The following is a 12,054-nucleotide window of genomic DNA, read 5'->3' as shown; positions in this document are numbered from 1 at the left end:
CATAAACACTGAAAACAGCATCAGCAAAAAAAACTAAAACAGTCATGAATCATCAGATGCATGGAAGCTGGATGAACATAGCGAGCAGAAGCATATTGTTTGTGGCTGCAACCACAACTAGGTCCAGGCATGTGAACACACCACCACAAATAGGTTTAGGGTGTGTCAATCTCCCAACACATGACTCTTACATATTAGAGTTCGATAAAATTAAGCTTGCCTACAACAAAGTACATATACAAATTCACCTCCTACAACATGTCTCGCTGAAATATGCTGCACACGGACATATATAGTGAAGCACATAATGGATAGTTCCTGATAAATAATACCAGGGCTCGAGTACTATATCTAGCCAGCATATTTGCATCACCATCTTGTATATCCTCCATTTCTTCTCAAAAGCATCGCATAGCCCAAACAAGAGACTCCAAATGTGTTTGTCCCTGCAGATGTGTTTTAGTTAACTCTAATAAGAAACTCACAATATGCAATAGATTTGCTACCATAGGTAGGCTAAGGCCTGATATGCAAAACTGAAAATACAGTATTAAAGAATCAAAGCACATAAGCTGTTCGGTCACTATTTCAAAGAGTCCAAGAGCCATCATGTTCCAGTTAGGAAGCGATACAGACAAAAGGTAGCAAAAACAAAAGATCTGAATGGTAAATTAAAGCCTCATGTTCCCAAGGCCTACAATGTCTTTGCTGGAATGAAATGAAATTGCGGTCACATGGCAGTTGCTGAACAAGATGGAGACAAATGAAATCATGGCCACCTTCCCTGGTTTGATAAGTTATCATAATATCATAAAACAATATTTTGCTGCATGAACAATTAGGGCAGCAAAGCACAACGAACATGAGCAAAAATGGACTTACCGCTTCATATACTCGGTTTTGACAAAGATGGAGGGAAGCCAAAGTACCAGTAAACATCTTCATAGTGGAAGAATTCCCTCCTCCTCCTACAAACCTTTGCAAGTTCAGAAGTCTTGACATCCAGCGAAAAATAATCTACATCCCAGTCAGTCTTCGACAACCACACTGGTGAGTCTTCATCAATATCCAACTGGTCTTCTGAAGTGGCTCCAAGGAATAAGAATCCCTCAGCCGCGCCCAAGGTGAAATAATCATACTGGCCAGGCAACTGTATAATGTTCTCCAGCTGCCATTCCTTGGGAGATTCACTGTTAGTATCCTGAGCTGTGTGATAGAGATGAAACGATCCATTTGGACTGTGATCCCCGACAAGAGAAAACATCTCAAGTGCTCCTTCTCTACCCACTACAATGGCAGGCAGACTTCTTACTTGAGCAGGGCGGAGTCTGCCCAGCCCATTGTCTCTGGCAGAAACTCCTTCTGCCTGGCCAGGGAGCCATCTGAGCTGCATATGGTAGCCAGTGCGATCATTGACAGTGGAAATCTCCATTGTCCGCGTGTCCAGCACGAGCAACCTGTCTTTCCATGGCGACGCCGAGTAGAAGCAGCCACGTACATAGTCAAAACAGGAGAAGCCACGGGATCCCCCAAACACCACGCGCAGCCCCCATGGGCGGTCCGCGCCCAAAGAAATCCAGCTGGGAGATGCAGCAATGCACCACTGGCGTGTGACTGAAGAGAAGACAAACACATCCAGCTTGGTTTCATAGTCCGCAAAGCATATCACCTTGAACGACGTCTCATCCTCATCCTCCTCGGCAATGGGAGCCAGGATGGACCTGAATTCCCAAGGGCGCTGTTCCTGGACTGACATGTGCTCGGGCATGGGCGGAAGCAGCACGTAGCGCCGTGACAACGGATCGCACACCGCGAGCTCTCTGAAGGTCCCGTATCGGCTGCTCTCGAGGAGGACGCGGCCGTCGCGGACGTTGCAGGGACGCCAGGAGTGGTCATTACTGGGCTTGGGGACGAAGGAGTAGGTGAAATCAGCGGTGTCGGCGAGGGCACGGGCGAGCGGCGCGGAGGAATGGGGCGCCTCGGCGGGGTGGAAGCCTGCACGTTCGTCGGCGAACCCGAGGAGCGGCGGCGGGTGGAGTTTGCGGAAGCGGCGGAGGAAGGAGCGGTCGGTGATGATGCGGCGGAAGCGGGGGGAGGTGGTTGAGGCGCGTGCGAGCGCGGCCGGGGTGGGCAGTCGGAGGAAGATCTCCTCCAGGAGCTCGTCGACGAGGTGTGACGCCGAAGGGGCCATGGCGGGCGGGGGTGCGGCCGCCGGGGTGGGAGGAGATGGGGACAGGGGTTTCGTTGGAGGGGTCACACAACAACAACAGGGAGTGACGAGAGGGTTCCTGGGCCGGACCGTGCTGGTCCAGCTGTTGCGTCGCTAACAGAGCTGGCCATCTGGGCCGTGCCAGCCAGGCCTTTTATTTCTTTTCTCACGTTCGTGAAAGCCTAGTTTTGGGAAGCTTCCCAAACCAGTTTTCCTGGTTTGTGGTTCAGTTACGGTTTTACTTGGGTTTTTCTCTTTATAAAGAATTTCTTGTTTTTAAAAATTAGATGTTTTTTTGCGAATTTTTTTAAAGAACTCCATTTTTTTTTCAAATTTATGAACTCTTTTTTTTTCAAAATCAATGAAATTTTTGACAGATTTGTGAACTTTTTTTTCAAAATTGATGAACTTTTTTATTCAATGATTATTTTGCAAATCAATCAATGAAATTTTTTTCAATTATGATGAACTGTTTTCAAAACTGATGAACTTTAAAAAAAATCATGTACATTTTTTAATTCATGTTTTTTTCTAAAGTCAATGGTTGAATGATCAACCGTGTTCATCAGCTGTGAAGCGACGTGACCGAGCCAGGAGGGAGCCAGGGAGCGCGCGTTTTGGGCCGGACCCAAGAGTGTGGTTGCGTGGGTGCCTGAACCCCTAGTTGGCGCCTAAAACCGGACATGCACAAAGCATATGACCGAGTGGAGTGGCCTTTTTTGAAGGAGATTATGTTGAGACTGGGATTTCAAGAAAACTGGGTGAACTTAGTTATGCAATGTGTATCCACCGTGGAGTACTGGGTTCGCTTCAATACAGAGGAAACTAAGAGTTTTAAGCCAACGAGAGGTTTGAGACATGGAGACCCTCTATTCCCCTACTTATTCTTGTTATGTACGAAGAGCCTGATTGCTCTCTTGGCTCATGCGGAGGAGAATGGAAACATGTCTGGAATAAAGGTTTACAGAGATGCCCCATCAATTCGAATCTCCTCTTTGCTGATAATTCTTTGATTCTTATCTGAGCCAATACCATGAACGCGGAAGCTTTAAAATCAGTCCTGGACTCTTATTGTGCCGCCTTAGGGCTGATGGTGAGTGTTCAAGAATCTAGCATCTTATTTAGCCTCAATACAAAAGTGGAAGACATGGCGCAAATTTGTCCGATTCTGGATATTATGACTGAAGCTCTCAATAACAAATATTTGGGTTGCCAACGTGGGTATGGACAACAGTGAGTGTTTTCAATTCCTGATTGATCGTATTATACAAAAAATTAGTGGATGGAAAGAGAAATTATTATCCGTTGGAGGGAAGAAAATTTTGCTCATATCTATTGCGCAAGCTATCCCCGCCTATGCCATGTCCATCTTTAAAATTCCTAAAAAATTGCAAGGGAATCATTGACGTGGTGTCATAATTTTGGTGGGGAGACGAGGACAATCAGAAGAGGATGCATTGGACGGCTTGGTGGAAGATGTGTGTCCCAAAAATCAAGGAGGTATGTAATTCCGGGATATTCATTGTTTCAGTATAGCATTACTAGCTAAACAAGCATGGCATCTCCTTGATAATCCGGATTCTGTATGTGCCCATCTATTGAAAGCTAAATATTTTTCTGATGGCGATTTGATGAATGCAAGCTTAAAAAAGGTCACTTCTTTTATGGGCAAAGCATTATGACGGGAGTTAATTCACTGAAAAATGGTTATATCTGGAGAATTGGAAATGGACAAAATATCGATATTAAAAAGATGTTTGGATCCCGAATTGTGCAAATAGGAAAATTATTACTCCTAGAGGAGGGCACCTTCTGTCCAAGGTCTCTGATCTTATTGATCCAGTCACGAACTTTTGGGATGAAGATTTGGTGAGGCAAACATTGTGGACAAATGATGCTCGACGACTTCAGCTATTCCCCTCTCTATGCATAGTATGTCGGATTTCATTGCTTGGAGCTATACAAAAAATGATTTGTTCACTGTTTGATCTGCTTATTTGGTGGAATGGAATCATCAACGTGGGAAAAATATTGCAATATACAAATGGTATGGGTAGAACCAATGTTAACCCTATCTCGTCTAAGATTTGGAAATTTTCATGTATGGCAAAGGTAAAGATCTTTATTTGACGTACGTTGCATGGAACTCTCCCGTGCCAGGTTACGCTTGCAAATAGACACATAATTTTTTTGCCAATCTGTCCATCATGTTCGAATGGGCCAGAAGATACAAATCACGTTCTATTTCTTTGTCAGAAAGCGAAGGAGGTTTGGAAGAAGTTGGGAATGAATGAGGTGATTAAAATAGCTTGTGCTATTGATCGTGCGGGTGAGGAGGTACTTTAATTCTTATTCCTTATGCAAGACCATTGTAGCGACCAGACCTCAAACAGTCTGATCTCTGTGCTCCGGTGTCATTCCTAGATCAGTAATGCTGACACCACATAGTACTCGGAGGATTTATAGCAGAGTAGCAATCACACACTTATTACATTGAGTGTCTCATAAGTGAACTTATTACAATAAATATGGCTTAAGGCCATACAATAACGATAACATCGGAAGGCTTGGAAGATAAGTGAGTCCATCAACTCCAACGGCATCACTGAGTATAGAACCGCGACCTAAAACTCCTTAATCATCGTCTGAAAAGTCTGCAACATTAACGTTGCAGCCCGAAAACGGGTCAGCACATGGAATATGCTGGCAAGGTAACACATAGAGAGTAATGGAATGAAACAGCTATACTATATGCATATTTGGCTGGTGGAAAGCTCTATGGTTACAGTTTTGCGTAAAGCCAATTTTTCCCTACTTCAAAGGAATAAAATTTAATTACTATCATGGTAGTTGTTAAACATTGAGAATGGTTGACAGCATTCTCAATCCCAATTAAACATCATCATTAAACATAACCCAACAAAATTAATTTAGAGTAACATGTTGAGATTCACATGATAATCCAGGTACTAGATACTCAAGATGTCCATAACTGGGGACACGGCTAATCATGATTTGTTTATTACACTCTGCAGAGGTTTGCGCACTTTTCCCCACAAGACTCGATCGCCTCCGTTTGGTTTCTCGCACTACATGGTGTTTGAGAAGACGGATGACCGAGACATAGTCTTTCAGAAGCGCTAGCACCTTACGATCGGGTAGATCGTACCACCTACATCCCCTACATCTGCTAGTCTACTACTGTAAGAGTTCACACGACTTAGTCAACTATGCTAGAGCCCATAGTAGCTTGTGGCTGCACACGGAAGTTTCTAGTATGAATAGTCTCATGATCCCTTTGAGCCTGGGTGGCGGTCCAAAAGAAAACAGGCAAGTCCTGGAATACCCAGGTGCCTCAATCCACCCAGATGTGTGTTTAAGTTGCCACCTTAGATAAACCATTAATTAACAAACTCACATCTTTCATGGATATCACTCACCCAATCCACGTCTACTAGCATAGCTTGGCATAATAAGCAAACGTAGAAGTAACTCCCAAAGGTTTGATAATAAACAGGTAATAGGTACTACCTCAACTACTTCCCATCCCACAATTTAATTAGATCCTAATCATGCAATGTGTGAGGATTGATCTAATGCAATAAAACTGGGTAGTAGGAAAGGTATGATCAAAGTGTTACTTGCCTTGCTGATGATCCGCAAAACCTAGAGATTCGAAGTAACAAGCGGCGTGAAAGGATCGATATGGTTGACTAGAGGGGGGGGGGGTGAATAGGCAACTACCAATTTTTAGCTTTTCTTTACCAATATTAAACTTTGCATCAAAGTAGGTTGTCTAGATGTGCAACTAGGTGAGAAACCTATATGATGCAATAACAACAAGCATACAAGCAAGCAAGGGTAGAAACAATAAAGAGCTTGCACAAGTAAAGGTAAGAGATAACCAAGAATGGATCCGGTGGAGACGAGGATGTGTTACCGAAGTTCCTTCCTCTTGAGGGGAAGTACGTCTCCGTTGGAGCGGTGTGGAGGCACAATGCTCCCCAAGAAGCCACTAGGGCCACCGTATTCTCCTCACGCTCTCACACAATGCGAGATGCCGTGATTCCACTATTGGTGCCCTTGAAAGCGGCGACCGAACCTTTACAAACAAGGTTGGGGCAATCTCCACAACTTAATCGGAGGCTCCCAACAAGACCACGAAACTTCACCACAATGGAATATGGCTCCGAGGTGACCTCAACCGTCTAGGGTGCTCAAACACCCAAGAGTAACAAGATCTGCTAGGGATGAGTGGGGGAATCAAAAATCCCTTGGTGGAAGTGTAGATCGGGGCATTCTCAACCACTCCCGAGCAAATCAACAAATTTGATTGGCTAGAGAGATAGATCGGGCGGAAATGAAGCTTGGAGTATTTAATGGAGCTTGAGCAATAAATGGAGCTTGGGGGAGGAAGAGGTAAGTGAGAAGGAAGAAGGGGACTCCCTTTTATAGTGGGGGCAACAATCCCATTGCCCCCCACCAACCAGCCCCGCATAGGGCGGTACTACCGCTGAGAGGGGGCGGTACTACTGCCAGGCGACGGTACTGCCGCGCCAACCAGCGGTACTGCCGCGCTGAGGAGACTTAGTAGGGAACGGACCCAAATGCGGTACTACCGCGGTGGTAGGGCGGTACTACCGCCACTACAACCGTGACTAGTGCCGCAAAACCCGACACGAGAAAAATACCTCTGGAATCGAGGCGGTAGGAGCCAGACTACCCAGCGGTACTACGGCAGTGGGGTCAAGGGCGGTAGTACCGCTGTGGAGCGGTACTACCGCTTGTGACCCTTCGACCGTAGTACCGCAGGCAGTGCGGTACTACCGCTGGGGCGCGCGCGAGAGAGAAGGGATCTCTCAAATATGCTGAGGACACGGCGGATGTGCCAGGCCCCCAGCGGTACTACCGCTGCGAAGCGGTACTGCCGCTTGTGGCTTCTCAGCGGTACTACCGCTGGGTGCGCGGTACTGCCGCATAGACCCAGACAGAACAAGAAAGAGAGGAGAGATCTCTTCAATGGACAGGAAAAGCTCGGAGGGTGAGAAGCTGATGTGTACGTGATGATTCCACCCATGCAAAACCCCAGCGGACCCCCTCTTGATAGTACGGTGCCCTCTACGCAACTAGTCCATCGAGAAAGAAATGAAAGAGCTACACCGTCTTGAAATACACTCCGAGGGGAAGAAAGCGTCTCGTGCCAGGGGAGAATCTGTGAATAATTCAACGCACAAGATTAGTCCGCAAACATGTTGTCATCAATCACCAAAACTACCTTGAGAGAGATATGCCGTAACAATCTCCCCCTTTTTGGTGGATTGATGACAACTAGGGATTTGCGCAAGGAAAAGAGATGAAACGAAGAAAACTAAGAACTACAAAATATAGACGGGCTCCCCCAGAATGTGTGCACCTAGAGAAGGCACGACACACACATTCGGATCAACACTCCCCCTATATTTTATAGTCCAACAATACTAAGCACAAAATATATGAGAGAAGAGAGTAAACAGGACAAGCATGCATCTCACAATAAACTACAGTACTCTGAAATGACATAAGTAATAAGGTAGCGATAGGGAGCATATGTCTTACACCATATGACTAGGACTTAGGTCTCACACCAAACCAAACCAAAGAAGGAACACACAAGAAAACACAAGACGACTCAAAGCACGACACAAGAAGCAAATCCCTACACTCTCTCCCCCTTTGGCAGCGAGACACCAAAAAGGGCATAGAGTGACACTACGACTCCAGGTGATGGGAGGAGGAAGAGCTCGAACATCACATCTCTGCATCTTCATCGTGGGTCGAAAACTGCTCGGCATCGGAGTCGGTCCAGTGGCAATTCTGATGAATCCAGTCCTCCTCTTCAGTGATCTGACCCTCAGACCCACTGACAACAGTTGCTCCCATCTGATGCATGAGCTCCTTGTGGCGCGTCCTGGCATGCTTCTCCGCCACATGAGTCATGTACTGACCATGAGACTCCATGCAGAAAAGCTTCTTCATCTTGCGCTTAAGCTTCTGTGCCCACGACGGTTCTGCACTAGAGGGGCCAAAGTTCTCCTCAGGATCATCAGTAGCAGCCACACCCTCGGTCCCCATGGCAGCAGCAGCAGCATCAGCAGACAGACCCCCTGTGGCAGCAGTAGCAGATGGACCCCCTGTGTGAGGCGCTGTCCAGTTGTCCTTCTTCCTCAGACGCTTGATCTCGTGAGACACCAAGTCTCCAGTCTCTAGCAGCACTCTGGGATAAGTCTGTGCCCAGGCCCTCTCAATGAGCCTCATGATGAATGGACCATAGATAGGACACTTGCGCTCAGACACGGCAGATAGAAGTTCAGACCACATGACATGAGAGATATCTAGGCTCTCTCCAGTGCTTGCTTCCTTCTCATGCTGACAGAAAAGGAGCATGTCCACGAGGTAAGAGTGGACCATATCCAGATTCCCGATCCGAGGTAAGAGAGTCTCACGGAATATGAGATGAAGAATGTCCAGATACGAAGACAACTCATAGGTCTTCTTCTCAGTTACTGGGTGAATCTTCACAGTGCAGTAGGGCCAAAGGGCTTGCTTGTGGGTGGATGTAGCATTGCGGTGAGGACGGAAACCGACAGGAGTCTCAAGCCCGGTATCCACCACATCAAGCAACTCCATGAAAGCCTTCCACTTGACAGAAAGCAGCTTGCCATTGGTCATCCATGTCAGAGTCCTGTCGACATCCATCCCAAGATGGACGGTGGCATAGAATTAAGCGACCAAATCCGCATCGAAATCCTTATTGAATTGCATGATCCTAAGAATGTTAGCTGAGTGCACATCTAAAGAGCTTCGCCAAAGTACTCCGGATCCTTCTCCATAGCATCAGTGTCAATGGAGCGAACATCAACAAAAAGATTCTTCTTGGCCTTGATCACATCAAAGTAGATGGCAAACTGAAAACGGTTCCAGAACGGGCGGTTGACCAAAGTGGGTTCTTGGTCCACCGCATAGGGGTTGCGGCGACGCTTCTCCCAAAACTCCTTGTTGGTCATCTCAGTCACAGTCTTCCCTTTTGGCTTGTTGGCGGCTCGCTTCGATTGCTGAGGAGGTGGAGGAACACTTGTAGAAGCACTTGCTGGAGGCGGTTGGGTGCTCGAGGAACCACCGGTAGGCTCTGAGGTGCGGTAGCGTTTTGATGTGGCACGCCCGGGGTTGATACGGCGACCTTGCTGCTCGGAACGGTCATCACCTGGAGCCAAACACAAGAACAATGCGAAACAACCAGAAAGAACGAGCATAAGCCAACAAACTCAATAAAAGATCAAGGTAAGGCAGGAAAATGATGGAAAATGGCAGGCAGCGGTAGTACCGTGACCTGCCCGCGGTGGTACCGCCCAAAGCGGTAGTACCGCCCTAGAGAGAGCGGTAGTACTGCTCTAGTTCAAGCGGTAGTACCGCTCCAAGAGAGCGGTAGTACCGCTTGAGGCGGAGAAACATCAGTTTCTTAGCACGAGGTAGTGAAACAGCGGGTTCCTACTACCGTGGTCAGATCCGGCACTACCGGCCTACCAAATTCAAAAATAATCCTACCAAACTCTAATCGAGATAGTCTAGTTGCTTTCTCCAACCAACTCAAGCCTAGATTTAGCCAAAAATCTAGAGATGCAACCACCATCGCCCCTAAGAAACAAGAACTAAAAAGGAAACAAAACGAAAGAAAGAACGGGGGCAATACCGGCATCCATGGCAAGAGGACGAGGTGGGGATCGACTCCACCAAGGGAAATGGAGAGGGACGCCCCGGAGACGGAGATCCGCCGGAGCCCTCCCATGGCGAGAGGAGGCTGGAGAGAGGAAGAGACAAGAGGGGCGAAGTGAATGGGTATGGGGGAGAAGAAACCTCCCCCTGCCCCGACTTAACCCCTTGGTCCCATCCCTCAGCGGTAGTACCGCGCTGGGGGGCGGTAGTACCGCTTATAAGCGGTAGTACCGCGCACCACCAGCGGTAGTACCGCCCAGCATGCCACGACAACTAAACAGACACGGCTTTAGCTCGACGAAACGACAAAACAACGGCAAACACACCAGCAAACGACCAAGACACACCTCTTCACAAGAGGGCGGTGGCCGAGGCCACCTATGTTTGAGTCAAAAGGTATGGCACCGCCTTGGGCCCATGACCAAAACTCGTCTTTTAAGCACAAGTGCCATCAACAATGGCTAAAGTGAAAGACTTGATCAATTTATGCATAATGGGGGGAGGGAGAGTTCATTGAGAGAACAACACTCCCCCTATGTCCATGCCTACACCTAAACTAGACAACAAGTTGAGCGTGATAGGGTGTGCGCGGGTTCAAGCAACATTGCTCGAATCAATGATATTTAGCTCATGCCTTAACTCGCGAAATCTTGCTTCATCCAAGGGCTTCGTGAAGATATCTGCAAGGTTGTCATGAGTGTTGACATAGTTGAGCTCGATATCTCCTCGCCTAATGTGATCCCGGATGAAGTGATACCGAATCTCAATATGCTTCGTCTTGAAGTGTTGCACTGGGTTGAGAGAAATCTTGATGGCACTTTCATTGTCACACCAAAGAGGCACTTTGTCACAAGTGACACCGTAATCCTTTAAAGTTTGCCTCATCCATAGAAGTTGTGCACAACAACTACCGGCGGCAACCTACTCCGCCTCAGTGGACGAGAGAGACACACAACTTTGCTTTTTGGAAGACCAACTTACCAAAGAGCAACCAAGGAATTGGCACCCTCCGGAAGTGGACTTCCTATCCACTTTGTCTCCCGCCCAATCAGAATCCGAGTACCCTACAAGCTTGAAGTTTGATCCTCTTGGGTACCATAAGCCAAAGTTTGGGTTATGAGCCAAGTATCGAAAGATTCGTTTGACCGCCACATAGTGACTTTCCTTAGGTGCGGCTTGAAACCGTGCACAAATTACCACACTCAACATGATGTCCGGTCTAGATGCACAAAGGTAAAGCAAGGAACCAATCATGGAACAATATACCTTTTGATCCACCACTTTACCATTGGGATCTAAGTCAAGTTGGCACTTGGTGGGCATTGGAGTGGAGGCCGGCTTGACGTCACTTAGCTTGAATCTCTTGAGCATGTCTTGGGTGTATTTGGATTGATTAATGAAGGTTCCTTCTCTTCTTTGCTTCACTTCGAACCCTAGAAAGAACTTCAACTCTCCCATGGAGGACATCTCGAACTTTGAGGTCATGAGAGCGGCAAATTTCTCATTGAAAGCTTTGTTAGGAGAACCAAAGATAATATCATCAACATATAGTTGGCACACAAACAACTCCCCTTTGACCTTCTTAGTAAAAAGAGTGGGGTCGATTAGCCCAACTTCAAAACCACGGTCTTGTAACAACTCGGTAAGGTGGTCATACCACGCACGTGGGGCTTGTTTAAGGCCATAGAGTGCCTTATCAAGTTGATACACATGATCGGGAAAGTAGGGATCCTCGAACCCGGGGGGTTGCTTGACGTAAACCAATTCATTAATGGGACCATTAAGAAAAGCACTCTTCACATCCATTTGTTGTAACTTAAAGTTATGATGAGAAGCATATGCAATCAACATGCGAATGGATTCAAGACGAGCAACGGGAGCAAAGGTTTCACCGTAGTCGATACCCTCGACTTGGGAGTAGCCTTGTGCTACCAAGCGGGCCTTGTTGCGAATGATAATCCCATGAGCATCTTGCTTGTTCTTGAATATCCACTTGGTTCCAATGACATTATGGTTCCCCGTTGGCCTTGGCACCAATCTCCACACTTTGTTGCGCTCGAAGTTGTTGAGTTCTTCATGCATGGCATTGAGCCAAT

The 12,054-nt window shown here is 47.0% G+C and overlaps 1 protein-coding gene across 1 annotated transcript; it reads right to left on the bottom strand.

Moving 5' to 3' along the window:
- Window positions 1-79: 79 nt before the first annotated feature.
- On the bottom strand, window positions 80-2,265 carry LOC125512582. The gene is made up of 2 exons (XM_048677671.1): window positions 883-2,265; window positions 80-446 (listed from the first exon to the last, which is right to left on the bottom strand). The coding sequence occupies exon 1, from the start codon at window positions 2,189-2,191 to the stop codon at window positions 887-889; it is 1,305 nt and encodes a 434-aa protein (XP_048533628.1). The 5' UTR covers window positions 2,192-2,265; the 3' UTR covers window positions 80-446; window positions 883-886.
- Window positions 2,266-12,054: the final 9,789 nt, after the last annotated feature.

This window comes from Triticum urartu, chromosome 6 (genome assembly GCF_003073215.2).
Source record: "Triticum urartu cultivar G1812 chromosome 6, Tu2.1, whole genome shotgun sequence".
NCBI lineage: Eukaryota > Viridiplantae > Streptophyta > Magnoliopsida > Poales > Poaceae > Triticum > Triticum urartu.
This window is presented reverse-complemented; position numbering and strand designations above follow the sequence as displayed.

Excerpts from the sequence above, each read along its gene's own strand:
- LOC125512582 (XM_048677671.1), bottom strand. The coding sequence starts at position 2,191 with ATGGCCCCTTCGGCGTCACACCTCGTCGACGAGCTCCTGGAGGAGATC.